The 25,046-nt window shown below is 46.9% G+C and overlaps 1 protein-coding gene across 1 annotated transcript; it reads left to right on the top strand.

Annotated features, from left to right (window-relative positions):
- Nucleotides 1-356: 356 nt before the first annotated feature.
- LOC308123273 (immunoglobulin superfamily DCC subclass member 3) lies at nucleotides 357-18,114 on the top strand (the record flags this gene model as incomplete). The annotated part of the gene is made up of 13 exons (XM_080485683.1): nucleotides 357-645; nucleotides 3,000-3,144; nucleotides 3,448-3,578; nucleotides 4,454-4,591; nucleotides 4,781-4,939; nucleotides 11,455-11,620; nucleotides 13,939-14,189; nucleotides 14,357-14,521; nucleotides 15,087-15,275; nucleotides 15,442-15,555; nucleotides 17,283-17,409; nucleotides 17,486-17,600; nucleotides 18,040-18,114. The coding sequence occupies exons 1-13, from the start codon at nucleotides 414-416 to the stop codon at nucleotides 18,112-18,114; spliced, it is 2,007 nt and encodes a 668-aa protein (XP_080341809.1). The 5' UTR covers nucleotides 357-413.
- Between the last annotated feature and the right edge of the window lie 6,932 nt (nucleotides 18,115-25,046).

The following is a 25,046-nucleotide window of genomic DNA, read 5'->3' as shown; positions in this document are numbered from 1 at the left end:
GTCCTGTAATCCCAACATTCACCCAACAATAATTAGGATTTAGTTTTAACTGAAAGGCATTCATAGTTAATTTAGTTAATGAATTAATAATCAGTATTAATCAACAGAATGGGGGTGGGGGGGGAATACTACCATAAATACTACCATGAATTCCCTAATTTTACTTTCATACAATGAGTTACTCTGATTCATCCAGTAAGAAATAGCAATGAAGTGCCAATGATGATGGAGGGAAGAGTAAACCCCTGAGACGTGCTCTGAAAAGACAAAGTAAACAGAGCAGAGGCTGCAGGAAGCAGGACCTCCTTCTGGAGCTTCATGTTGTGTCTCTCTGTGCAGACGGCTGCCGGTCCTCCGAGCTGTCCTTCCTGCAGGAGCCCAGCGATGTGATCGCGGTCCGGGAGCGCCCCCTCATGCTGCACTGCCAGGTGCAGGGCGAGGAGCCCATCGTGATCACCTGGAGGAAGAACGGCGCGCCCCTACCCACCGGCTCGCGGCTCCAGGTCCTGCTCAACGGCACCCTGCTGATCCAGAGCTTCCAGAAACGCAAAGAGGGCAGCGACGCCGACATGGGGGAGTACGACTGCGCCGCCCAGAACCGCTTCGGCATGCTGCTCAGCCGCAAGGCCAAAGTGCTCCTGGCATGTGAGTGAAAGCAGCACGGTGTTCTCACCTCATGCAGCGGAGCAGGGAGGTGATCGCTGAGCGACCAGCACACATGAAGTACACTCACTCCTACAACTACATCCAGAGTACTGCGTCCAGGTCACCGTCACCTCCTCCTGGGATTGTTCTTCAAGAGGAACCGCAGGGAACCAATAACACTCAGTTCATTGATCATCTGACTTTTAGCAAGTTCTTTTAAATATTGTTTATTCAGACTTTATTTAAAGTAAACAGCTTCTCCACTTTCCTGAAAATACGATTTATAAAAACAATCTCACTCTAATAAGAATTCAACTTGAAAACAACAAAGGTTTGTAGCGTCGACATGAGGCCTTGTTAGTGACTTCAGCTCCAGATAATCTTCACAAACATCTTTATTTAATTATCATTTCCAATTTAACATCATAAAAAGATGTTGGTCACACCGTTACTAAGCTTGGTAGATGGCTTTCACAGTGAACTTCAATTGTTAGTTCATAATTTTAATCCCCAGAACGAATTCAGCTTCTTTTTTCTTCTCTGATGAGTCTCGTTCCAGCTGATGGTGGTGAAGATGATTTAGGATGAAGAGTCTTCAGCGTCATCCCGAGACCTCCGACTGAGCAGAGGACTAAATCAGTCTCCTTCCTGCTTCACCAAGATCTGATTTGATTTGAAGTTTTTATTTCGAACATGTAAAAAACAAACAAAACAAAACCAGAACATCTAATTCCATAATCAATATAAAAGGTTAACACCACATGTGCCCGTGTTTTTCACATGCATGATAAGGAGAAGAAGACGTACTTATTTAATCCCACCTCTTCACATCGTTGCCGTTATCTTAATTTCCAACAATATGTCTTCATCACTCTCAATACATTAAATCCTACAATCTACTATAACAGTTAACACACCAATCATCAAACAGCTCGACTGTATGAACAAACAATCCTCATGTCATCAGCGAGCAGTGCACCTCACCAGGATCAACTCTTTACACCTCCTTCTGAACTGGTATTTAACAGTCGTTTAATCTCCACACACAGTTTATTCCATAATCTTATGCCAGTTTGTGACACAAAAACCTTTAAGGGTGGTGCAGACTGTTTTAAATATTACCTGGTAATGAATTAGTCTTTGCTTTATGAATTATTTGAATAGTTTTAAACTCCACAAGATCCATAAATTTAAAAACATTTCATTGTGAAAACAGTGGATTAGTGTGTTCCCTAGTGCCAACACTGTGTTCAATTCTTATTGCTCTTTTTTGCAGTATAACGAGTCTTAGTATTTCCCCGTACTTCCACACAGTAATAAAGTTAAGGTAGTATCAGTGAGTGGTACAGATTATGAAGAGATTCCAGGTTTGGCCGGGACGGAGATGTTTCTGGATATTTAGTTTTCAACTTGTTTTATTTAAGTTTGTCATCAATCAGTAAAAACTCCTAAAAACTACTTTTGATTCACCATTTCTATAGCGACACCCTCTCTCTGTACTTCAGTCTGATTATTTATTTTACATTTTCCAGACATCATATTATTTGTTTGACATAGATTTAATGATAAGTTTTTTTGATTAAACTATAACTCATCATCACCACCACCATCATCATCATCATCATCATCATCATCATCATCATCATCATCATCATCATCATCACCATCATCAGCACATCATCATCATCATCATCATCAACATCATCATCATCATCATCATCATCATCACCATCATCATCATCATCATCATCATCATCTTCTTCATCATCATCATCACCATCATCAGCACATCATCATCATCATCATCATCACCATCACTATTATCATCATCTTCATCATCTTTACATAAATGGTTAATGATGATGATTTATACAGTAGGTGGATTTAACTGGAACAGGAACCCAAACCCCGAACTGACACATACACACACACACACACACACACACACACACACACACACACACACACACACACACACACACACACACACACACACACACACCCTGCTCTATGACCCGTACTGGCCCTCACATCACTCGGACTAATAAAAGCAGAGGTTTATGGGTAATCCTGCTAAGTTATGGCTTCCTGGGGAGTCTGTGTGATGTGTTGCCGTGGCAACGCTGTCTCATTTGCAGGCCTCTTTATATAATACAAACCCTTATTGATTATGGCCACTTGGTTATTAGAAATTGTGTGTGTGTGTGTGTGTGTGTGTGTGTGTGTGTGTGTGTGTGTGTGTGTGTGTGTGTGTGTGTGTGTGTGTGTGTGTGTGTGTGTGTGTGTGTGTGCGTGTGTGTGTGTGTGCAGACAGCAGTTTCAGAGCTTGTCTTTTGTGTGTTTTCTCCTCTCAGCTCTTCCTAAGTTCTACACACACCCAGCGTCCATGGCAGTCGATGAAGGAGGGGTGGCTCGGTTCCAGTGTCAGATTAATGGAGTACCTGAGGCCCAAATAACCTGGGAAAGGGACAGAGTGCTGCTGGACACCAGCGACAGGAGGTAACACCCAACACACCAACCACAAGCCTCTCAGACAAGCATGAAAAGATGTTTTCATTTTACAAACCAGCCAGAAACCAGGCAGCATTTCACATCAGTCCCCTGCAGGACAGCAGCTGAGGCTAATCTGACACCGTTTACTCATGGACACTGTAATCCGAGTAACAGAGGGCAGGGCAGGCATGGGAAGGAAAGAGGAGAAACATGAGCGTAGCCTCGGTGATGCAGCAGGCTCTGACATGGTAGATCACATGGTTGTTGATGTACTCAGCCTCACCTGCAGCCTCGCCTCCCCTCCTCCAGGTACACCCTCCTCCCCATGGGCATCCTCCAGGTCACAGGAGTGAGGCAGGCGGACGCCGGGGTCTTCCGCTGCGTTGCCGCCAACATCGCAAACACACGCTACAGCCATGACGCCACGCTCAACATCACGGGTAGGAGAACGGTCGCCAGAGTCTTGATCGCTCTCGTCTTCTTCACTGAACGCTTTTCAAGTTCACCTTCACCTGTTCTTTTCTCGCCACGCTGACTTGTTGGCTTCAGAATTCCTAATAAATGTTCAAAGAACTGTCAGAAATGTCAGAAGTCTCGGTCAAATCGTATTTATCTAACATTACTGATCCTTTATATTGTGATAGTAGCAGCCCGGAGGTTAGAGAGGAGGACCGTGATGCAGCTGCACCGCTGCACCCTAGAAATAGGATTGATCAGTGCACAAAAGGAATTTCCCCAAGGAGATTAATTAATTATGATTATTTGGTTTAGTTAATCCATCAGGTTCCAGTCTCAGCACTCACAGTACAAGTGTGCGTGAACGACCGTCCGTTCAGTGTGTTTCCATCAATGTGAGCTGTTTAACGAGCTGAATGTTTCTAGAGTACATCAGCAGACACGTACCGGGTGTGAAGTCACGCTCAATGTTCGGCGTTTGGGACGCAGTGACGAACCAAAGCAAACTGGTCCAGCAAAGGTCCAATCCAGCCCACCACACCACAACATGTCAAACTCCTGAAGAAGCAACAAGAATCAACACGGCTTTACACCTGAACTCTCAGCTAACTAGCATTAGCATCAACGCCACTGAAAACATGCCGAAGCCGTTAGAAATAACGAGGGACAAGAAGCTCTGTGGCATAGAGCATCCTCTCCCCAGACCTTCAGAATAATGCACTTTACAAACAACAGATTTTTAAAGGGGAGCCGCTGTGTAAAGTCTATAATGATAGATTCTGTTTGTTGTCATACATTGATGGTGTGTCAGCTTCAGTAATCCATTCATCCACAGCCACTCTGTTCGACTGTGTTTCAGGTGGAGCAACCAGAAGCTACAAGGAGCCAGTCATCTTATCAGGACCCCAGAATCTCACCATCACCGTCCATCAGACCGCCATCTTGGAGTGTATCGCCACAGGAAATCCGAAGCCTATTGTTTCCTGGAGCAGACTCGGTACCCGTGGTACTCTGACAGTATCTGTTCTGCTGGGAGACTAAAAATACTCTCTGTATCATCTGTATGTGTGTGTGTGTGTGTGTGTGTGTGTGTGTGTGTGTGTGTGTGTGTGTGTGTGTGTGTGTGTGTGTGTGTGTGTGTGTGTGTGTGTGTGTGTGTGTGTGTGTGTGTGTGTGTCTCCATCAGATGGGCGCTCCATCGGTGTGGAGGGTATCCAGGTTCTGGGGACGGGGAACCTGATGATCTCTGACGTTTCCCTGCAGCACTCCGGGGTTTACGTGTGTTCTGCCAACCGACCCGGCACCAGGATGAGACGGACCGCACTGGGCCGGCTGGTGGTGCAAGGTGAGCCTGGAGTGCTGGAGCAGCTCGTCTTTCAATCTCCAGGTGGCTCCCATCTCTACCTGACCATGAGCCAGAGGGTCCTGGTCGAGGTGTGTGAGCGCCGTGCAGAGCAGCTGCAGTCATGTGATGAGCCATGGCTGACGGTCCTCCATTACTCCATCAGCTCCAGGTACTGGAGGTGGAGGTCCTCCGTCAGATCCGTCAGCTCCAGCTACTGGAGGTGGAGCAGCCACTTGTCTTTACTTTCATGTGAAAAGCTCAGAGTCAGCAGGATGTTCAGGACAGACTCAGGAGGAGAAAACTGCTCAGCCTGGAGCACAATGATATCTGGGAATGTGACAGTGTGAATGTGTGAGTGTGTGAATGTGACAGCGTGAATGTGTGAGTGTGAATGTGTGAATGTGTGAATGTGACAGTGTGCATGTGACAGTGTGAATGTGTGACAGTGTGAATGTGTGAATGTGACAGTGTGAATGTGTGAGTGTGTGAATGTGACAGTGTGAAGGTGTGAGTGTGACAGTGTGAATGTGACAGTGTGCATGTGCCAGTGTGAATGTGTGACAGTGTGAATGTGACAGTGTGCATGTGACAGTGTGAATGTGTGACAGTGTGAATGTGTGAATGTGACAGTGTGAATGTGTGAATGTGACAGTGTGAGAGTGACAGTGTTAATGTGGCACTCTGAATGTGACAGTGTGAATGTGTGAATGTGACAGTGTGAAGGTGTGAGTGTGACAGTGTGAATGTGACAGTGTGCATGTGACAGTGTGAATGTGTGACAGTGTGAATGTGACAGTGTGCATGTGACAGTGTGAATGTGTGACAGTGTGAATGTGTGAATGTGTGAATGTGACAGTGTGAATGTGTGAATGTGACAGTGTGAGAGTGACAGTGTTAATGTGGCACTCTGAATGTGACAGTGTGAATGTGTGAATGTGACAGTGTGAATGTGTGAATGTGGCAGTGTGAATGTGACAGTGTGAGAGTGACAGTGTTAATGTGGCACTCTGAATGTGACAGTGTGAATGTGTGAATGTGACAGTGTGAATGTGACAGTGTGCATGTGACAGTGTGAATGTGTGACAGTGTGAATGTGACAGTGTGCATGTGACAGTGTGAATGTGTGACAGTGTGAATGTGTGAATGTGTGAATGTGACAGTGTGAATGTGTGAATGTGACAGTGTGAGAGTGACAGTGTTAATGTGGCACTCTGAATTTGACAGTGCGAATGTGTGAATGTGACAGTGTGAAGGTGTGAGTGTGACAGTGTGAATGTGACAGTGTGCATGTGACAGTGTGAATGTGTGACAGTGTGAATGTGTGAATGTGACAGTGTGAATGTGTGAATGTGACAGTGTGAATGTGTGAATGTGACAGTGTGAAGGTGTGAGTGTGACAGTGTGAATGTGACAGTGTGCATGTGACAGTGTGAATGTGTGACAGTGTGAATGTGTGAATGTGTGAATGTGACAGTGTGAATGTGTGACAGTGTGAATGTGTGAATGTGACAGTGTGAATGTGTGAATGTGACAGTGTGAATGTGTGAATGTGTGAATGTGACAGTGTGAGAGTAACAGTGTTAATGTGGCACTCTGAATGTGACAGTGTGAATGTGTGAATGTGACAGTGTTAATGTGGCGTTGTGAATGTGGCAGTGTGAGTTTGACTGTGAATGTGACAGTGTGAGTGTGTGAATGTGACACACACACACACACACACAAACACACACACACACACACACACACACACACACACACACACACACACACACACACACACACACACACACACACACACACACACACACACACACAGTATTTTGTCACTAATTTAGCTGAAGTCGAGTTCAGAATGAAAGCGATGTGGCTGCTGGTTAGATTAGATTAAAATAGGATATAATAGAATAGAACTTTCTCACACTGAATCTGTTCTGTGGGACAAAGACATCGGAGAGACAAAAAGAGGGCTGAGGAGAGAGACGGTGGGTGGAGGTGCCTGTGGGGGGCGGGGTTATGAGGATGAGGAATGACCTCCAGCCTCTGACCTCTGACCTTGATTAAGGGCACATGTGGGTGCAAACAGCTGAGCAGAAGGAGAAGGAGGAGGGGGAGGAGGAGGGGAGGAGGGGGAGGAGGAGGGGGAAGAGGAGGGGGAGGAGGGGGAAGAGGAGGAGGAGGAGGCGTAGTTCCAGGGTTAATTTGGAAGGACTGAAAGATGGATAGCATCCCAGCTGAGGACTGAAGGCGAGCAGCGTGTGACCATGTAGAGAGTAACAAAGCATGCACACCCATCCTCCATCATCCAGACCCCCCTCCATCATCCAGACCCCCCTCCATCATAAAGACCCCCCCCATCAACTTTATTTATACAGCGACAAACACAACACAATCACCTCACTGCAGTTTTACGGAGAAAACCAACTATTTACCAGGAGCAAGAAGAAACCTGCAGAACCAGACTCAGCTGGTTTATACCTGATTTTAGTGGTTTCATCCTTCTTTTCCAGAATGTTTCAGACAATTTTGCCAGAATAGAATAGAATAGAATAGAATAGAATAGAATAGAATAGAATAGAATAGAATAGAATGGAGATACTTCATCAATCCCAGAGGGAAATTCCTTGAAGCACTGTTCCACACAGAATATATACAAAGAAAGTTGAATATAAAAAAGGACAGGATAGAAATGACATCAGTCATTTTAAATATTAGAGCCTACAACACTTAAGGTGATCAGATCAGCACAGAGGAGGAAATTAACCAAAACACAACAAACACTATTTACCAGGAGGAGTTCTGGAGTCTTTTGGCCACAGGACAGAACATCTGAATCACTTCTGAGGCCGTTTAGATTCGTTCCTCCCATTATTAAAGCTTCTTTCCCCTTTTGAAGAGCCAGTCCATCTGCGACCGACACACCACTGCTCTGCACTGCCCCCTGCAGTCTGGGAGCAGCAGACTGGTGGAGCATAAAGCCACACGTTCATACAGGAACATCATCCAGCCTCAAAGAGCAGAAAACACAGTCTCCCTCCTCTCTGGTGGAGGACTCTTGTGACAAACGGTTTTTCTGTCTTTAGCCGTGATCTTGGTCCATCAATGGCCGGCGGGAATGAGAAAATAGACATAACGTCGGAACATCATGGTCTTAGTCGCACCGTGACTGGTCAAAATAGCAGAAACGTTGCAGGGATTGGTTAAAGCTGCAGGCTGAGATATGATCGCGAGGATCTGTTGAATTTTGCTTTAATAGTTGTGATGGAGACATTATGAATCCTGGAGGGTCGGGGCAACGTGTTTCACCTCAGTCCAAGAAATTTGGTAGACATATGCAGCACATTGGTCCACAGGAAAATATTACTGACACCCAGACTCTAAACTCAACAGGAAGTCACCAACACTCAGACTCTAAACTCAACAGGAAGTCACCAACACTCTGACTCTAAACTCAACAGGAAGTCACCAACACCCAGACTCTAAACTCAACAGGACGTCACCAACACTCAGACTCTAAACTCAACAGGAAGTCACCAACACTCAGACTCTATACTCAACAGGAAGTCACCAACACTGACTCTAAACTCAACAGGAAGTCACCAACACTCTGACTCTATACTCAACAGGAAGTCACCAACACTGACTCTAAACTCAACAGGAAGTCACCAACACTCTGACTCTAAACTCAACAGGAAGTCACCAACACTCAGACTCTAAACTCAACAGGAAGTCACCAACACTCAGACTCTAAACTCAACAGGAAGTCACCAACACTGACTCTAAACTCAACAGGAAGTCACCAACACTCTGACTCTAAACTCAACAGGAAGTCACCAACACTCAGACTCTATACTCAACAGGACGTCACCAACACTCAGACTCTAAACTCAACAGGAAGTCACCAACACTCAGACTCTATACTCAACAGGAAGTCACCAACACTCTGACTCTAAACTCAACAGGAAGTCACTGACACTCAGAATTGAGTGATTCCATAATTTTTTTCCTCTGCTTGATCTAAAAAGGCAATTGTTATTGACTACCACCATTTATTTTCTTGATTGCTTTTAGTGTTTCTTAAAGCCAGGACGTTGCTATTTTAGATGCCTTTAGTTCTGTGGCGTGTCTGTGATCTGCTTTTCTTCTACAAAATTAAACAACTGAATGAACAACCTCCAAGACTGGTGACGCCATCCTTTTTGCCAAAAGTTTGTACAACAGTCTGATGGTTCGCCATGAAACAGGAAGTGCTGCATACGCAGCCTGGACCTGAAACTTCGCATGTATGATCATCACATCAGGCCAAAATACATCAGTCCAGCGCCACCTGGAGGACGTGCTTCCATTCACTGACCAGCCAGGTTGTGAGGACCTGGTCAGCGCTGCTTGCAGCTTTAATTTGCTTTATCCATCCAACCATTCATAGAGAAACTCACCAAAGTTTGTCACTTCCAGCTTTTCTGATCAAAACCTAATTAGACTTTCTTAAAGTACAAGTTGTAAAATACCATCTCATTTTGACCCATTTGACACTTTCCAACAGCTTTGTACAACATGTGAGTAACATGCAGTGGAGTGCTGTGAGAGTCTTGCTGTATCTCCAGTCAGCGTTCTGAAGTGGCTTCAACTCAGAACTTCTGGTTTCCTGACCTGCCGACCACCTCGCTGGTTTCTGGCTGACTGACCTGCTCTGTTTGCTTCAACAGTGTGAAAACATTGTTTTCCACTATTAAAGTAGATATACAGTAGTTATATGAACAACGCTCATCGTGTCGATGCAGCCGTGCATCATCAGCAGGTCTAACAGTCTGAACGTGACAGTTCAGGCTGCAGACTAACGGCTCAGCTGAAGCACAAGGTGAGACTCAAGGTCAACTGAAGCCTGATCAATACTCAGTATTGATCCACTGACCAGAGCTCAGTGGAGGACACACCAGGGTGACAGGAAGTCCCCCGAGACGCCATCATCCCCCCAAACACACCATGACAGCCAACCACTCTGATTGCTTCATTTGTCAACCTTTCCACTCACCATTTTAACATTAGAATCTTTCTTTTCTCTCCGTTCCTAACTGAGAGAAACATCTTTTTAAATAATAAAATTCATCTTTATCTGCTGATGTTTGCTCTTCACTCCCGAGGATCTATTTTTACATTTGATCAAACGAGTCAAAGAGCTCAAGAAGCATTTTCCATTTTCTGGAGAAAGTTCGAGTTTATGATGCTCTGAAACACACACACACACACACACACACACACACACACACACACACACACACACACACACACACACACACACACACACACACACACACACACACACACACACACACACCATCCCCTCTGGGAGCAGGGTGGGGGTTGTGGGTGGCTTCATATTGAGGGTGGAGGTCAGCAGATCAATTACATTCAGGGTGTGTGTGTGTGTGTGGGGGGGTCCATTGTGCTTGTGATGTTTAACTGCTGGGGGGTTGGAGGCTGCGTCTGTCCAGGAGTGTCGGGGTCAGCCAGCCTCCAGCGTGACGTACAGAGACGTCTGGAACAGGTTCAAGAACAAACGACTCATTTTAAGTGAATTTTGGTGAAAGTCTTATCATTTAAAGACTAAAATATATTCACCTTTCACTGCTGTTATATAAGAGTCCTGAACCCACCTCTCTCCACTGGAACCAAGGAAACAGCAGAGTTGTTGTAATTATTAGGCCAGCTGCTCTTTTTGCAGTAAATTTTACTAATGGCATAAGAACCTGAGAGTGGGACGTCTTTGCTTTTAATCATCTGTTTTACTGAGTCGATGCAGGTGATTGATGCATTTAAGATAATTTTTAATCAGTTTTAGACCCTTTTATAGGAGCGTTCATTTTGTAATTTAATGCAATGGTGTATCTTCATACTGAATTTAAAAACTTGCAGGAAGCCTTCATCCCCTGCTGCAGGTTATAACGTTCAGCGGTTGTGTGAAAGTGTCCTGTAAAGTTTATTACTTGTTCATGTGAAACTCCAGGATCCAGATCACTGAGCCACAACTACCTGCTCCAGGTGGAGCTGCACAAGCAGCCGATGCTCGTGGCTTTAACAAGGCCAGATGGTGCTCTGGGCCTTCTTCTTCTCTGCTGTGGCAGAGTTACAGCACCACCTATAGGCCTGGCATATGTACTACATCGTTTTGAGTCATTTTTATGGTGCCACGAGGGGGAAAGAAAGCCGTGGAGAAAAACGGTTTTATCTCTTGTGTCTCTTCATTCATTCATTCATTCATTCATTCATTCATTCATTCATTCATTCATTCATTCATTCATCACACTTCAATCAAACTGCGACATGGAGAATCTGAATGTTGATATGACTCCCTGTGTGCTATTCCTCTCCTCCTCCTCCTCCCCTCTCCTCTCCTCCTCCTCTCTCCACCTCTCTTCTCCTTCTCTCATCCCCTCCTCTTCCCTCCTCTCTCCTCCTCCTCTCTTCTTCCCTCCTATCCCTCCACCTCCACTTCCTCCTCCTCCTCTGCTCCTCCCCAGCTCCTCCTGAGTTCCTGCAGTGGCCGCAGTCTGTTTCTAAGCCAGCAGGGGGCAGTGCTGTGTTTACCTGTGTGGCCCAGGGAGTCCCGGAGCCTCACCTGATCTGGCTAAAGAACGGGAAGGTCCTGATGCCTGGACACAATGTGAAGCTGACCAACAACAACAGGTAGGAGGAGACCAGAGGTTCGTCCCAATTGTCCCTCCTAACTTCTCTATCCACTTCTCCTTCACCCCAGAAGAGTTCTGTGTGGCGGCCATGATAAGGACTGTCTGAATTCTCAGTAAGCAAAGGAAAGGAGGCTCGTTGCTTCCTTTAGAACCTCGTTTAGCCTCGGAACCACTGATGCTTCTTTTGGAACCTCGTTTAGCCTCGGAACCACTGATGCTTCCTTTAGAACCTCCTTTAGCCTAGGAACCACTGATGCTTCCTTTAGAACCTCCTTTGGTCTAGGACCCACTGATGCTTCCTTTAGAACCTCCTTTGGCCTAGGAACCACTGATGCTTCCTTTAGAACCTCCTTTACCAAAGGAGACCAGCTCATGTTCTCCCCCAATTCCTTGGGGCGACAACATTTAAAGGAACCCGCTCATCGGAGCGTTCAGGGAAACTCTGAAAAAGGAGCAGATCATGTAAGTTACCAAAGCAATAATCTGCCTAGAACAACTTGAAATCATCTAGAACCCAGATGAACGTTTTGTAGTTCATTTTCAGAAACTTGTAGTTCTTTCCCCACCATGGCAGACGTCACTAACTTGAGCCGCCGTCTCATTATTATGACGTCACTAAGTGAAAGTGTGACTGCCTCACCACCGTGATCTCCTTTACTAACTCCTTTAGGAAGTCTCCTAACACCTTTCCTTAACTCCTTTAGGAAGCCTCCTAACACCTTTCACTAACTCCTTTAGGAAGCCTCCTAGCACCTTTCACTAACTCCTTTAGGAAGCCTCCTAACACCTTTCCTTAACTCCTTTAGGAAGCCTCCTAACACCTTTCACTAACTCCTTTAGGAAGTCTCCTAACACCTTTCCTTAACTCCTTTAGGAAGTCTCCTAACACCTTTCCTTAACTCCTTTAGGAAGCCTCCTAACACCTTTCACTAACTGCTTTAGGAAGCCTCCTAGCACCTTCCACTAACTCCTTTAGGAAGCCTCCTAACACCTTTTGTTAACCCCGTGACGTCAACCAGGGGTTAAGGTTAAGTCGATAGTTAAGGAGTTAGGAGGGAAAATTCAGACGTAGGTGTTTCTGTCACAAGTGTAGGTCCACTCGCGTCGAGATGCTCTCTTCTTTACATATTGAGAGAAGAAAGGTATTTCTATAAACATTATTTAGTCTTTCCTCTCTTAATTCTGAGATTAACGTCAGAATAAATGTATTTATTTCCTGATTATTTTGGGTGACATTAAACCCCGTCTGACGTGACAATATTTATATTATTAAATGGTTTTCTATGATGAGCAGAAAACACTTTAATTTTTCATGTTGCTGCAGCTGTGTGGACCTGCATTATGGGATTTGACCACAAGGTGGCAGCAACCTGAACAACCAGCATCTTCAAATGATCAGTCTACCCTCTTAAAAAAAAAAAATCGCGACTTTGATTTTCGACTTTTTCTGAAGCCACAAAGGTTTTTTTGGGGGGTTTTTTGCCTCCGATTTTTTTTTCCTTCAGTAGCCCTAAAACTCTTCCATAGATTCCTTTGTTTACTATTTCCTACCAGAAAATTCAAGATGTAATATTATATCTGCCCAGGTATTTATTAGCAATGACACCTAAAGTTTAAATTATCACACATAATGTATTTAATTTATTCATGCCTTAAGTTCAGACAACCTAAATTTTAACAGTATTTTTTGTTTGAATACATTAAAAAAGATCAATTATTCATATAGTGCATATCATGATGAGAGTGAGAACACATGAATCATCTCATGAACTATTCTGATCAATAGTATCACTGCAGCACTGAGATTTAAAAGGACCAGAACAAAGACCAGAACAAGACCAGAACAGAGACCAGAACAGAGACCAGAACAAGACCAGAACAGAGACCAGAACAGGACCAGAACAGAAACCAGAACAGAGACCAGAATTAGACCAGTACAGAGACCAGAACAGGACCAAAACAGAGACCAGAACAGAGACCAGAACAAGACCAGAACAGAGACCAGAACAGGACCAGAACAGAGCAGAGACCAGAACAGAGCCCAAAACAGAGACCAGAACAGAGACCTGAACTGGACCTGAACAGGACCAGAACAGAGACCAGAACAGGACCAGAACAGGACCAGAACAGAGACCTGTCCTTTGTCTGAGGCCATGAGAAGATTCTTGACCAGAGAGTCTCTGTGCTATGATGAATCTAAAACCTGACTGGACCAAGTGATGAGAAGTTGTTGAGCTAAATGGTTCTTCCCCTGGAGTGAGGTCCAGGATGAGAAGTGTCAGAGCCTCAGTGATGTGATGGACCATGTCTGTGCAGTACTCTGGCTCTGACCCGGATCAGCTCTGAGGATGAAGCCATCTACCAGTGCATCGCTGAGAACAGCGCTGGGACCAACCAGGCCAGCGCCCGGCTGGCTGTGTCCCACGTTAAAGACCTCCCAGAGGCCCCTGAGGGCCTGGTGGCCTCCGCCCTGTCCACCACCACCCTGCAGATCACCTGGAGCCAGCCTCCGCCCAACGTCACTGACAACATCATCGGATACGTCCTGCACATCCGCAAGATCGGAGGTAAGACCGCACACACACACACACACACACACACACACACACACACACACACACACACACACACACACACACACACACACACACACACACACACACACACACACACACACACACACAGAGTAAAACCTTTAAGTAGGGAGTCACTTACAACATTGTGCGTGTCACAGAGCCTGACAGCCTGGAGCTGCAGGAAGCCATCAGTAAAGGCACATTTCGTCATGATGTGACCAACCTGGAAGCAGCGACGACCTACTGGCTCTACCTGAAGGCCTACTCTCCGCTGGGAGCCAGCCAGCAGTCCCAGGCTGTGGTCGCTACAACACTAGGCGGAGGTAAGAAGGAGATGAGCCAGACTGGGAGTTCTACCGTGAGTTCTAATGGTACCGTGGAGATAGTCTGTGCTTGGAAGACACTTGTTTGCTGGGGAGCTTCTTGGACCTTTCGTCCTTCCTCCTGTCACTGCAGCATGAACAGGTGAAGCTAAAATCTTGTTTCATGCAGCTGACGGTGGATCTTTGCCACTCCCCTGAGCCACAGGATCCAGTTAGGAGCAGGAACATGAAGCCGTTTAAATACTGGCTGGAGTGTGCATGTTTTCCCCGTATGTGTGTGTTTCCTCTTGGTACTGGAGCTCCTCCCACTGTCCCAAAAACAAGTACCGTGAGTCCTTGAGCCAGACCCTCAGCCCTCTCCATTCCTCCGGGCGCTGCTCTGTGTGGCTGGCTATCGACTGGTCAGTTTAGTAAAGACATTTCCCCATGGGGATGAATACAGTGAGATTACAAAATAAATGCAACTTTTATTGTTGCACTCATCTCAGGATTTCACCTTCAGTCATGAGCATTGTGAGACTTTTCTTTCATTTCTGAGCAACCTTTTCGTCTCTGGTCCTCTCAGTGCCCAACGCACCCACCTACTTCACCAAAGTGCTGAACAGCAGCGCGGTGCAGGTCCTCTGGGAGCTGCCCGGCAAGGCCGGGAAGGCAGAGGGCTTCAGGCTGTCCTACCGGAGGGTTCCCCTGCCCGAGTACCAGGAACCCATCCAGCTGCCCAGCCACATCAACGCACACACCCTCACCAACCTGGGTAAGAGTGTGTGTTTGTGAGAACCAGACTGAAAATGTCTTGTTGTTATTGTATGGTCACTTTCCCCTCTTAATTATGTTTGTTTGTTAAAGACATGAAGACGGTTTCAGTTTGTTTCCATTGTGTCCCAACGTTTCTGGACCTGCTGAGTGTTTGTGTGTTGCAGAGTCTGGAGCAGTGTATGAAGTGAAGCTGGTGGCCTACAATGGAAATGGAGAGAGTGACTGTTCCAAGAGGCTGGTGTCCCTGGCAGAGGACGGACCGATTGGCCAGTCCAACGGTAAGGACGTCACTTCCTGTTTCAGACCTGTGCTCATCTGACAGCAGCTGACCTTTTAATCTGTGGAAAATTAGAACAATTCTCTCAATTATTCCTGAAATGAAGCCGGGGCGTCCAACCTGCAGCATGTGGATCAGAATCAGCCCACAGGAAAGGAGAAGTATTTTCAGGCTGAGCAGGCTTCGTGACCAGCGTGTTTAACAGAGGTCAAGGTCAAGTATGTGAGCCCCAAACTGAAGAAAGTCTACCTTGGACCACTTTCCTGGTAGCCTGTCATCTCTTCGCTGTCTTTAGGTATGAAGTAAGGACCTGTCCACAAAGACACAGATTATTTTTGTCCACGAAAGGTTTTTGTTGGACAGGCAGATCCGGGGAGTAAAACAATCTCAACGTTAAGATGCAGTGTAATTAGGACCAGCCGCTGACTCAGGGCGCGTTCACACCAGCACTGCTGGAGCCGGACCAGAATTCGTTTCCAGAAAAGTTTGCTTCGTTTGGGCAGGTGTGAAACTCCTCGATCCGGATGAAAGAAGTGAACTCTGGTCCACCTGAAACTGTGGGTCTCAGGGTGCGTTCACATTCCCCTGTTTGATGCGGACCAGAGTTCTCTTCGAGGACTTTCTGGGAAAGTCTGTTTTGTTTGGGGAAATGTGAACGCACCCCAAACTCGGTTACAGATTATACAAGCGGAACCTGATCCCCGTCGAAACACCATGTCTCAGTCCTCTTTGAAATGGACCTTTGAGTGGGCGGACATATTGTAGTGAGGAAGAAGTAGTGAAAAAGGCGCATATTGATATCTGGTCTGAAGATTTTATATCGCAGTTGTTTGGAGCTACCCATTAGCCACGGGCTAACTAGCCTAGCCACCACTGGCTAAAGGGGCGGGACTTCTGGTCCGGACCAATCAATGAGCCGTGTTTCTTCTTTACTTCCTCTCTGGTCAGCGTTTGTGTCAAGCGACAGCGCCCCCAAACTAGCAGTTGGTGTAATTGATTGTGAGACGTTTCTCAGACGGGTCTCAAAGCTGAAAGTGAACGCACCGAACCAAATGGACCGAGTCAACCGAGTCCCGGACTAGCCAATGTTCAATTGGAAGTGAACTGAGGTCCGGTTCACGGACGACGTCAACGCGTGTCAACGGGACTCCCAGCCGATTGAGCGAGAAGACGTGAGGTAGAGCGCAGTGCATTCTGGGTAGTAAACAAAGTGAACAGCGCAAATTTGAAGAAGCAGACACAGAAAGAAAAAGTTGGAAAATATCTGTTGGGCAAACATGGAGCAGTGAGGAAGAGTCTCGTTGATTTCTGGACTGAAGAATATCTATCGCGGTTGCTTGTGGTTACCAATTAGCCACAAGCTAATTAGCTGGTGGTGGGTAAAGTGGCAGGATGCCCGCTTTTTGTCTGGACCAATCAATGACCCAGTTTCTACTTAGTCACACTTTTCTTCCTCTCTGGTTTGTTTCGGGATTGTGAATGTAATTGTGTGACGTTCTCCAAGGAACGGAGTGTCCAGACTATCCTGGTGTGAATGTTCTCTCAGAGATCGGAGAACATGAGCACGAAAGTCTTTGGAGGGTGGGAACACCCTGGAGGGCAGGGCAGGTGCTCCAAACTGTCCTGCCAGATTATAATCTCATCCGTGAAACACAGGGAGAAAGTCCTGTGAGGATTTTTGAAGTACTTTTCCATTTGGAGGCTGAATGAAATGTGTTTTGTTTCCAGGAGGAAGTAGTTTGTGTCAGTGCACGGAAGGAGGAGCTTCTCTGGGCAGCATCGTCATCGGCATCCACATCGGCACCGCCTGCATCATCTTCTGCGTCCTCTTCCTCATGTTTGGATACCGCCGCAGGTACGTATCTCCAGCGCCTGTTCTCTGGGATGTGGCGCCATGTGGACAGAAACTGACTCCAGGCGCCTGTTTGCAGTGTGTTTTGCTGTAAAGGAGCTCAGGACAGCTGGTTTGTACCGAGGATCAGCACAGAACACAACGGCCTCCCGAAGGAAGGAGCCAACCACCTCCGGATGGAGCCTGTTCCTCAGGTAGGCTCCTCACTGACGTCACATCATCGTCCTCATCCTTCCAACAGAAAAGAGAGGAACTTTCCTTTCCTCTGTCGTCACACTGCAGACCTCCAGTGGGTCAGGTCTTCACAGAGAAGTACACACAACCAGATATCAGAGCTCAGAGTTAAAACACTGATTATCTGTGGGATGTTTCATGATTTAATTAGAATTCAGTTCAGTGCATACCCACTTATCACATCCTGTCCCTTTGTAATCCCTTGATTCCATGATAATACCTGGTTTTCAATGATCTCTGAGGGAATATTTAATAAACTATCAGAATAAAGGGACATTTTGCACAGAGTATGTCAGAAGTTTGACTTTCTTTTCAGGAGACACTTTATTTATTATAATTTCTCTCTTATCATTATCCATGTTACTGAACAGACGTCTAATGATGTGTTTGTCTGTGCAGGTGATCCGTCCGGCTCAGTGTCAGGTGATCATCGAGCAGCACTCGGCAGACTTACCTGGCACGGGCACCGGATAACACTGGTCAATACACCCCCCCCTCCCCCCTCCCCCCTCCCCCCAACACTCAGCTACTCACCAAGGAGACATGTCCACTCGGGTTCTGTGCACACAGACCGGGTGCTGCTGTATTTCATTCCCCACCTGCTGCTGGAAAACCAGATGGAGCTTGAAGGCTTCGTTCAAAACTGCAGGCTGCAGACGACACATCAGCATTCACGTTGTGAACAGCTGTGCAGCGTCCGTCAGCCCAGTCCAACCTGGAAGAACCACTGTTTACTATAATAGTCAATGAGTCTGAGGACTGGTAAATATTGGTCTCTGTTGGAAACTTGAAAAACATCTTATAACTTTGAGAAATTACAAAAATTACCAACTAAAAACCCACATTTAGAATTCAATAAATACTAAACTAATGCAGTAAAGACTGTGAATTACATGTAGTTCATAGTCTTTACTGGATTCTACGGGTAGTACACCGTACTTACTGAAAATAACATGCAGTATTCAGTGATTACTGTAAACGACATGCAGTTTACAGTATTTACTGAGTACTACATGGTACCTGCATGGTGCAGTTTTAAATGCAGCCTCATTGATGCAGATCAGGAGAACCTCTTGATCTTGTGTCCCACTAGACTCCTGTTCGTTTAAGTTCTACCTCAAACCAAAGCATATTGCCTTTATTACCTGCACACATGAGTGTGTGTGTGTGTAAAAAGCCTTCGAGAAGAGTGATACTCCAGAATCTCTCCACACACATGTTGCCTTTGCAGAGGGAATCTGATCTCTAACCAAAATACAGTATTTGTCAGATTCCTCTGCTCAGGGACTCGTGGAGAGCTCTGGCTATGGTCCTCAAGCCAAAATGAAGCCAAATATTCTCTTCTGAGACGTTTCCATAAAGTATTTAATGATGGGACGTCACCCTTGCCTTCATTTTCTCTGCAATAAGAAAGGGAAGAAACATAGCGGCCTTTGTAAACACCTTCCAGAAGTTTCCCTTTCCGAGCCACGTCAGGCTTCATTTCCCTCCAAAGAGAGCAGAAGGTCTGAGCCATAGTCTGATGCTGCTGCTGGGACTCGCCCAGCTCCACCAAAAGGGAAAACCACCATATGTTTTCAGTAGCTGCCTTCCTGACCAGTGTTGCCCGGTGCACCGTGCCGGATGCCGGCCGGCCCGTCCAGAGCTCCCATGAGGGAGCACTGGCTCTGCAGGGGGTCTGCCAGAGATCCAGTTAGCCTTAAAAACCTCCTCCTGAAGCCAGGATGCCTTGTGTTTGGTGGAAATCCTCATTCTTCTGACGGTGGCAGAGCCTCAGTGAGCTTCTGGCTCTCATGTGATCGTCTCCAAAGTGGTGTCGGTGCAGAGGACTTGGACAAAATGGACCTCAGCTGCACCGTGGAGCTTTTAAAGTCAACCTTAGTCCCGAAAAGACAACAGGAGCCAAAAAGAGTTTGTGTGTCAAGACTCGCTGCCAGATCCACTCTCCAGAAGCCAAACCAGTCCACCTGGGACCTGAAGGTCCCTGAGCTGGCCGCTCAACCGGGCCTGGACCGGTGCTGGACCGGTGCTGGACCGGTGCTGAACCGGGCCTGGACCTGGCCTGGACCTGGCCTGCACCGGGCCTGGACCTGGCCTGAACCGGGCCTGAACCGGTGCTGAACCGGGCCTGAAGGGGTCACACAATGACTGAAAACCAAGCTGAATGATACCCAAAGATGTTCACGTTTTCAGTTTTTCTCATATGATATAGTTTCCTTTTCAGTTTATAGATGGTTCTGTTGGAGACGGTTCTGTTGGAGACGGTTCTGTTGGAGATGGTTCTGTTGGAGATGGGCCACCGGAGTGTAAAGTGCTTTAACTAAACCCAAACCAAATGAATTTTCATGATGATTTCTTTTCCCTTCCCATACAGAATATTAGTTTGGAGTCATTGACGGTGCGCCCATCGACACGGACCTCTTTATTATTTTGTTTATTGCAACTTTAAACTTTGAAGGTTGTCCCCCAAAAGAAAAAGAAAAAGTTTGATATTTTGAAGAATGTTTATGTCAATACTATAAAAATAATAACAGCTTTCTTTTTCTATACTAGATGAAACTTTTGCCAAATATTTAGCTGTCCTAAAGTTTATGTGACCAAATACCTGTAACATTCCTATTTTTACACTTCCCCTCAACCAAAGCACAGAAACTGCAGGTCATCCTGGAGGACTCCACAAACTAAACTCTCCTTTCATACAGTGACACATATTCATTCCATCCAGTAAATGAATCCCATCAACATGGAGTTCAGACCTTTACCTTCACCACAGATAAAATACTGGACGTTTACAGAAAGATGTACCTAAAGTGTCACTATATTTTTTAAAGTTGAATTTGTGCATCTTTTTCTGAGTATAATGAAGGAATTGGGGCGGATTTGTCCTGCGATTTGACTCCGAGTGTTAAAGGTGACTTCACACTCCTTTCCTTTGTAGACGACTGAAAGCTGTTGAACCAATGTGGAACCAAAAAGGAAAAACCTGAAAGTACCTGTGAGTTTGTTAGTGCGTGTAGCGTTAAACTAGTTTTATGAAGGGACATGTTTCTACCTCTTTTCATTTGAGTCTTTTCTTTATCCTGGTTTTCAGGAGATGCTGCCTCGATGAATGTTTTGGAAGTTTTTGATTATTGTTCTTATTCGTAGCCCTGTTAGCTTTGATTGCAGACATTTCACACCTTGTTGGGAGTGTCTTGTTAGAGCAGTTTCCAGCCGATGGGAGTTTTGGAAGCCAAACTTTCTTTGGGCTCTGAACTGCTGCTAGAAGAAAAAACAAGCAGAAAGAAGTAGAAGCTGGCAGTAGAAGACGCTTTAATGATCCATTGTGTTCGGGCCACTTGTGAACCGAAAGCTTTAACCTGTTTCCGCCGCGGCGTCGCGGCGTTCCACTCAGAACGAAGAGGTTTGACATAAAGAGGTGCAGAACTTCTGCGGGACAAACAGAGACCGAGCTGGAACCAAAACTTCAGGAATAAAAATGATGGTTTCATGAGAAGTGAAGGATGTTTGAGCCCGTCGCTCGCAGACAGTCCAAACTCATTTAAAAGAGATTTTCCTGAGGCGGCACAGCTTTGGAAGTGTGTGTGGTGTTTCCAGTCTCGCAGATTGAACACATTCCACAGCCGTTTAGCTGGTTTCAGGGATTAAACCCGCCGGGAAAATCTTTCTGCTGATTAGTTTGAGCGGACCTTTGAAGTCATTATTTATTTATTAATTCCTGGGAGCTCTTTTTGTTTTTGTGTATTTATGTGATAACACCAGCACTTCACTTTAGTCTCCAAAATGCTCTCAAATACAGGATGAAAACATTTTAACTTTGAAATTTGAGTTGAATAATGATCGTTTTTCAGCAGCTTGGTCTCTGTTTGACTGCAGGAATCTTTGGACTGGTTATTGCCTTTTCTCTCTTCTTCATCATACACCGAAATGCCTCAAACCAAATAAAGACATTTAGATGAATTGAAACGTCTCGGCCTCTTTAGTCTCAGTACTTTCTCTCTTTTTCTCCTGAATCCAGCAGGTCTTTTGAGAAATGTTCTGGCTGTCCTCTGTGCTGAACCCACCGTACAGCCTGAATAAGATGGTCAGTGGAATAAGAGTGACTTTAATAAAGATGCAAAGAAAAGGTCCAAATAATAGAATAAGGTACAGAAAGTAACAAATAAATTGGAACAAATCAGTAGTCTTGCCTATCAACTCTACATTTCAGCAGACACCTAACACCCCACTAAAACCAGGGAACATCAAATATCTCGGCATTAACGTCTCAGCCAAACTCTCAGACTTGGTACACTTAAACTACACCCCCCTTATTAAAGCAATAGAGGAGGACCTCACTCGATGGAGGACACTCCCAATTTCACTTATGGGGAGAGTAGCAACAATCAAAATGATGATCTTGCCTAAAATTAACTACATCTTCTCAATGACCCCAGCAAAACCACCAAAAACCTGGTTTAACACTCTTGATTCTCATGTCTCAAAATTCTTATGGAAAAATAAACCATCACGTATAAGTTTAAAAACACTCCAGAACACCAAGGACCAAGGTGGTTTAGAACTCCCAAATTTTTATAATTATTATCTGGCCAATAAACTACTTTATGTTGTAAAATGGATCAATCAGAAACCCCTAGATGAAGGCTGGCTAGACGTTGAAAAAACATTCTGTGAAGATCTCCAAGTCAGAGATCTTCCCTTCTTCAGTCCTGTCATCAAAAAGCACAGCTGCTTCAAAAGCATCAATATAAACACGTCGCTGACAGCTTGGTGGGAAGTTCTTAAAATAAATGGATCTACACTCATTCCCTGCAAACTCACACCCATCTGGAACAATCCCGACATCCTGCAAAGAAAAAAACCAATAAACTTCCCAAGATGGCAAAATAAAGGAATAAGACACTTAGAACAACTTATCTCCAATAACTCTTTTATTCCATTTAATGAGCTAATAGAAACATATGGTATCAGTCAAAACAACTATCTGGAATATCTTCAGCTTAAGTCAATAATACAAACTAAGTTCAAACTAGAACAGATTAACTTGAACTTACCTCAGACAGTGACAAACCTCCTGAAGATCTCAGCACCTAAACCTCTTTCTAAAATTATCTCAATCCTGTCAGGTTCAAATATCTCAATATCCCTTCCCACGTTCAAATGGGAAGAAGATCTCAACATCAACAGAGACCCAACGTTTTGGTCAGAAATCTGTACAAATACATTCAAAATGAGCAAAAACCCCAATATACAGCTCATACAATACAAGATCCTTCACAGAGTTCATTACACGGGACAAAGGATGTTCAAGATGGGGCTCACTCCCACTAACATATGTTCAAACTGCACAGGTGATCTCCCAGATACTTATCTACACGCACTTTGGCTGTGTACGCCAGTCCAAACCTTCTGGCAAAAGATTTGTGAAGATTTATCGTTATGCCTGGGCCACCCTATTCCAGTCTCACCTTCACTTTGCTTGTTAGGAGATCTCACAGAAATTAAAAGAGAAAAAAATGAGTCCTGCATGCTCCTGGTTTCCCTAAGCGTCGCAAAAAAGGCGATCCTCATGAACTGGAAATCCAAAAGTAATTTGAATATAAAGTTATTTAAAAACTTACTTCTAGACCACATCACATTGGAGAGAATGTCTGCTTGTAGGAAAAATCATTTGACAGAATTTGAGTCCACATGGTCCCCAATAATTAAATACACCATGTAGCCCTGTGGGGGGGGGTAGTGGCTCCACCCCGGGGCTCTGGGGACCGTCCGTGGCTGGGGCGTCGTGGCTTTGGTGGTTGGTGGCTCTGTGGGCTCGGGGGTGTCCTGGCATCTATGCTGGGGAGTTACGGCCTGGCCTGGGGAGTCCTGGGCGGGGATGTGGGGGGGGCTCTGCTCTGGGCCGGGGTCGGGCCCGCTGGGGTGGGGTGGGGGGGCTGGGCGTCGGGCCCCGGCTGGGCTGTCGACTGGGGGGGGGTTGGGGGCGGGTTGTCCGGGCCCTGGGGGTGCGGGGCCTCCCCCTTCCCGGTGGGGGTGCCCGCTGCGGCGCTGGGGGTGGGTCCTCCCTCTGGCCCCCTCCCCCGGTGGGGCGGGTTGGCCCCTGCTGCCGCGCTCCGGGTCTGCCTCGTTCCCGGATTGGGGGGAGCGGGGTACGGGGGGGGCTCCGGGTTCTGGATGGACGGTTAACTGAGAGTGACCTCCAGGGCCTGATAGGGGTGTGCGTGTGCGTGTGCGTGTGCGTGTGTGTGTGGGTTGGGGTGTGTGGGTTGGGGTGTGGGGCTGTGTGGAGTGGGCGAATGAGGGGGGGTGCCCTGGCCACTGGCCTCCGGCTGGGCTCGCACTGGGCCCTGCGGGTCTCGGACTCTGCTGTCTGGCCGTTGGGTGGGGTGGGGGCTCCCTGCCCGGGTCCCCTTGCGGCGCCTTGTTTGGGGGGGTGTGGCCCCCCGGGTCCTAGGCCGGCCGCTCGGGGGGTGGGGTGGGGCAGCGCGGGGGGTCCAGCTGGGCCAAGGTCCTAGCGACGGGGGGACCCCCTCCCTCAGAACCCTCCCTGCCTTACCTCACCTTATATTACCCCACAATAGGGAACAGTGGGGCGGTGCCTAGGTGGGGGGTCCAGGCTACTTAATTGCGGTCTGGGTCCTCCCCCGACTTTGCACCACCCACAATTTTAACCACACTTAGTCATGCAGGGTCTTGAGGGGGTAAGCCGCTTTCGGGGTTCTGCCGCTTGTCAGCGGTAGAACGCCCGGGCCCCGCTACCCCCCAATTTTAAACCGCACCATAGACACACACATCGCATCCACCTTTTCAAAACACAAAAACACACCCTTACATACATCCAACACACATATAGGGCAGGGGAAGGGCGGGAGACGTGGCTCCCCCCAGCACCTCCCGCTGGGGTCCCGCCCCGGCCCGGGGTGAGTGCGGCTGGAGTGCGGGGGGCGCGCTCCCTCGGGCGCGGCGCTTGTGGGGGGGCTGGGGTGCGGTGCTCCTTCTCCACTTGCTGTTGGATTGGTGGAGGTTGGGATACCGCGGTGGCCGGGAGGGGGCCCGGCCGGCGGCCGGAGGGTGCGAGAGTCATCACTCCCCCCCGTTCCGTGTGTGTGTGTGTGTGTGTGTGTGTGTGTGTGTGTGTGTGTGGGTGTGTGGGTGTGTGTGGGTGTGTGTGTGTGCGGGGTGGGTCATGGGTTGGGTTTCCCAATCAAGACCCGGGGGGAGGGGTTATGGGGCGGGTGGATTATGAGGCTCCTGGGGGTGTAGAGTTGACTGTTCTCCGACCGGGGCCTGCGCCGGGCTTCGCTTTCCTGGGTCTGGGGGCGGGGCTGGTCCGGGGCGCGGCGGCTGGGGCCGTCTCTGCCTTACCGGGTTGGGGGGGGCGGTGGGTGGGCCTGTTCCCGGGGGTG

This window comes from Lipophrys pholis (genome assembly GCF_963383615.2).
Source record: "Lipophrys pholis genome assembly, chromosome: 17".
Taxonomy (NCBI): Eukaryota; Metazoa; Chordata; class Actinopteri; order Blenniiformes; family Blenniidae; genus Lipophrys; species Lipophrys pholis.
The sequence above is the reverse complement of the archived record's forward strand: the minus strand, read 5'-3'. Positions and strand labels throughout refer to the sequence as shown.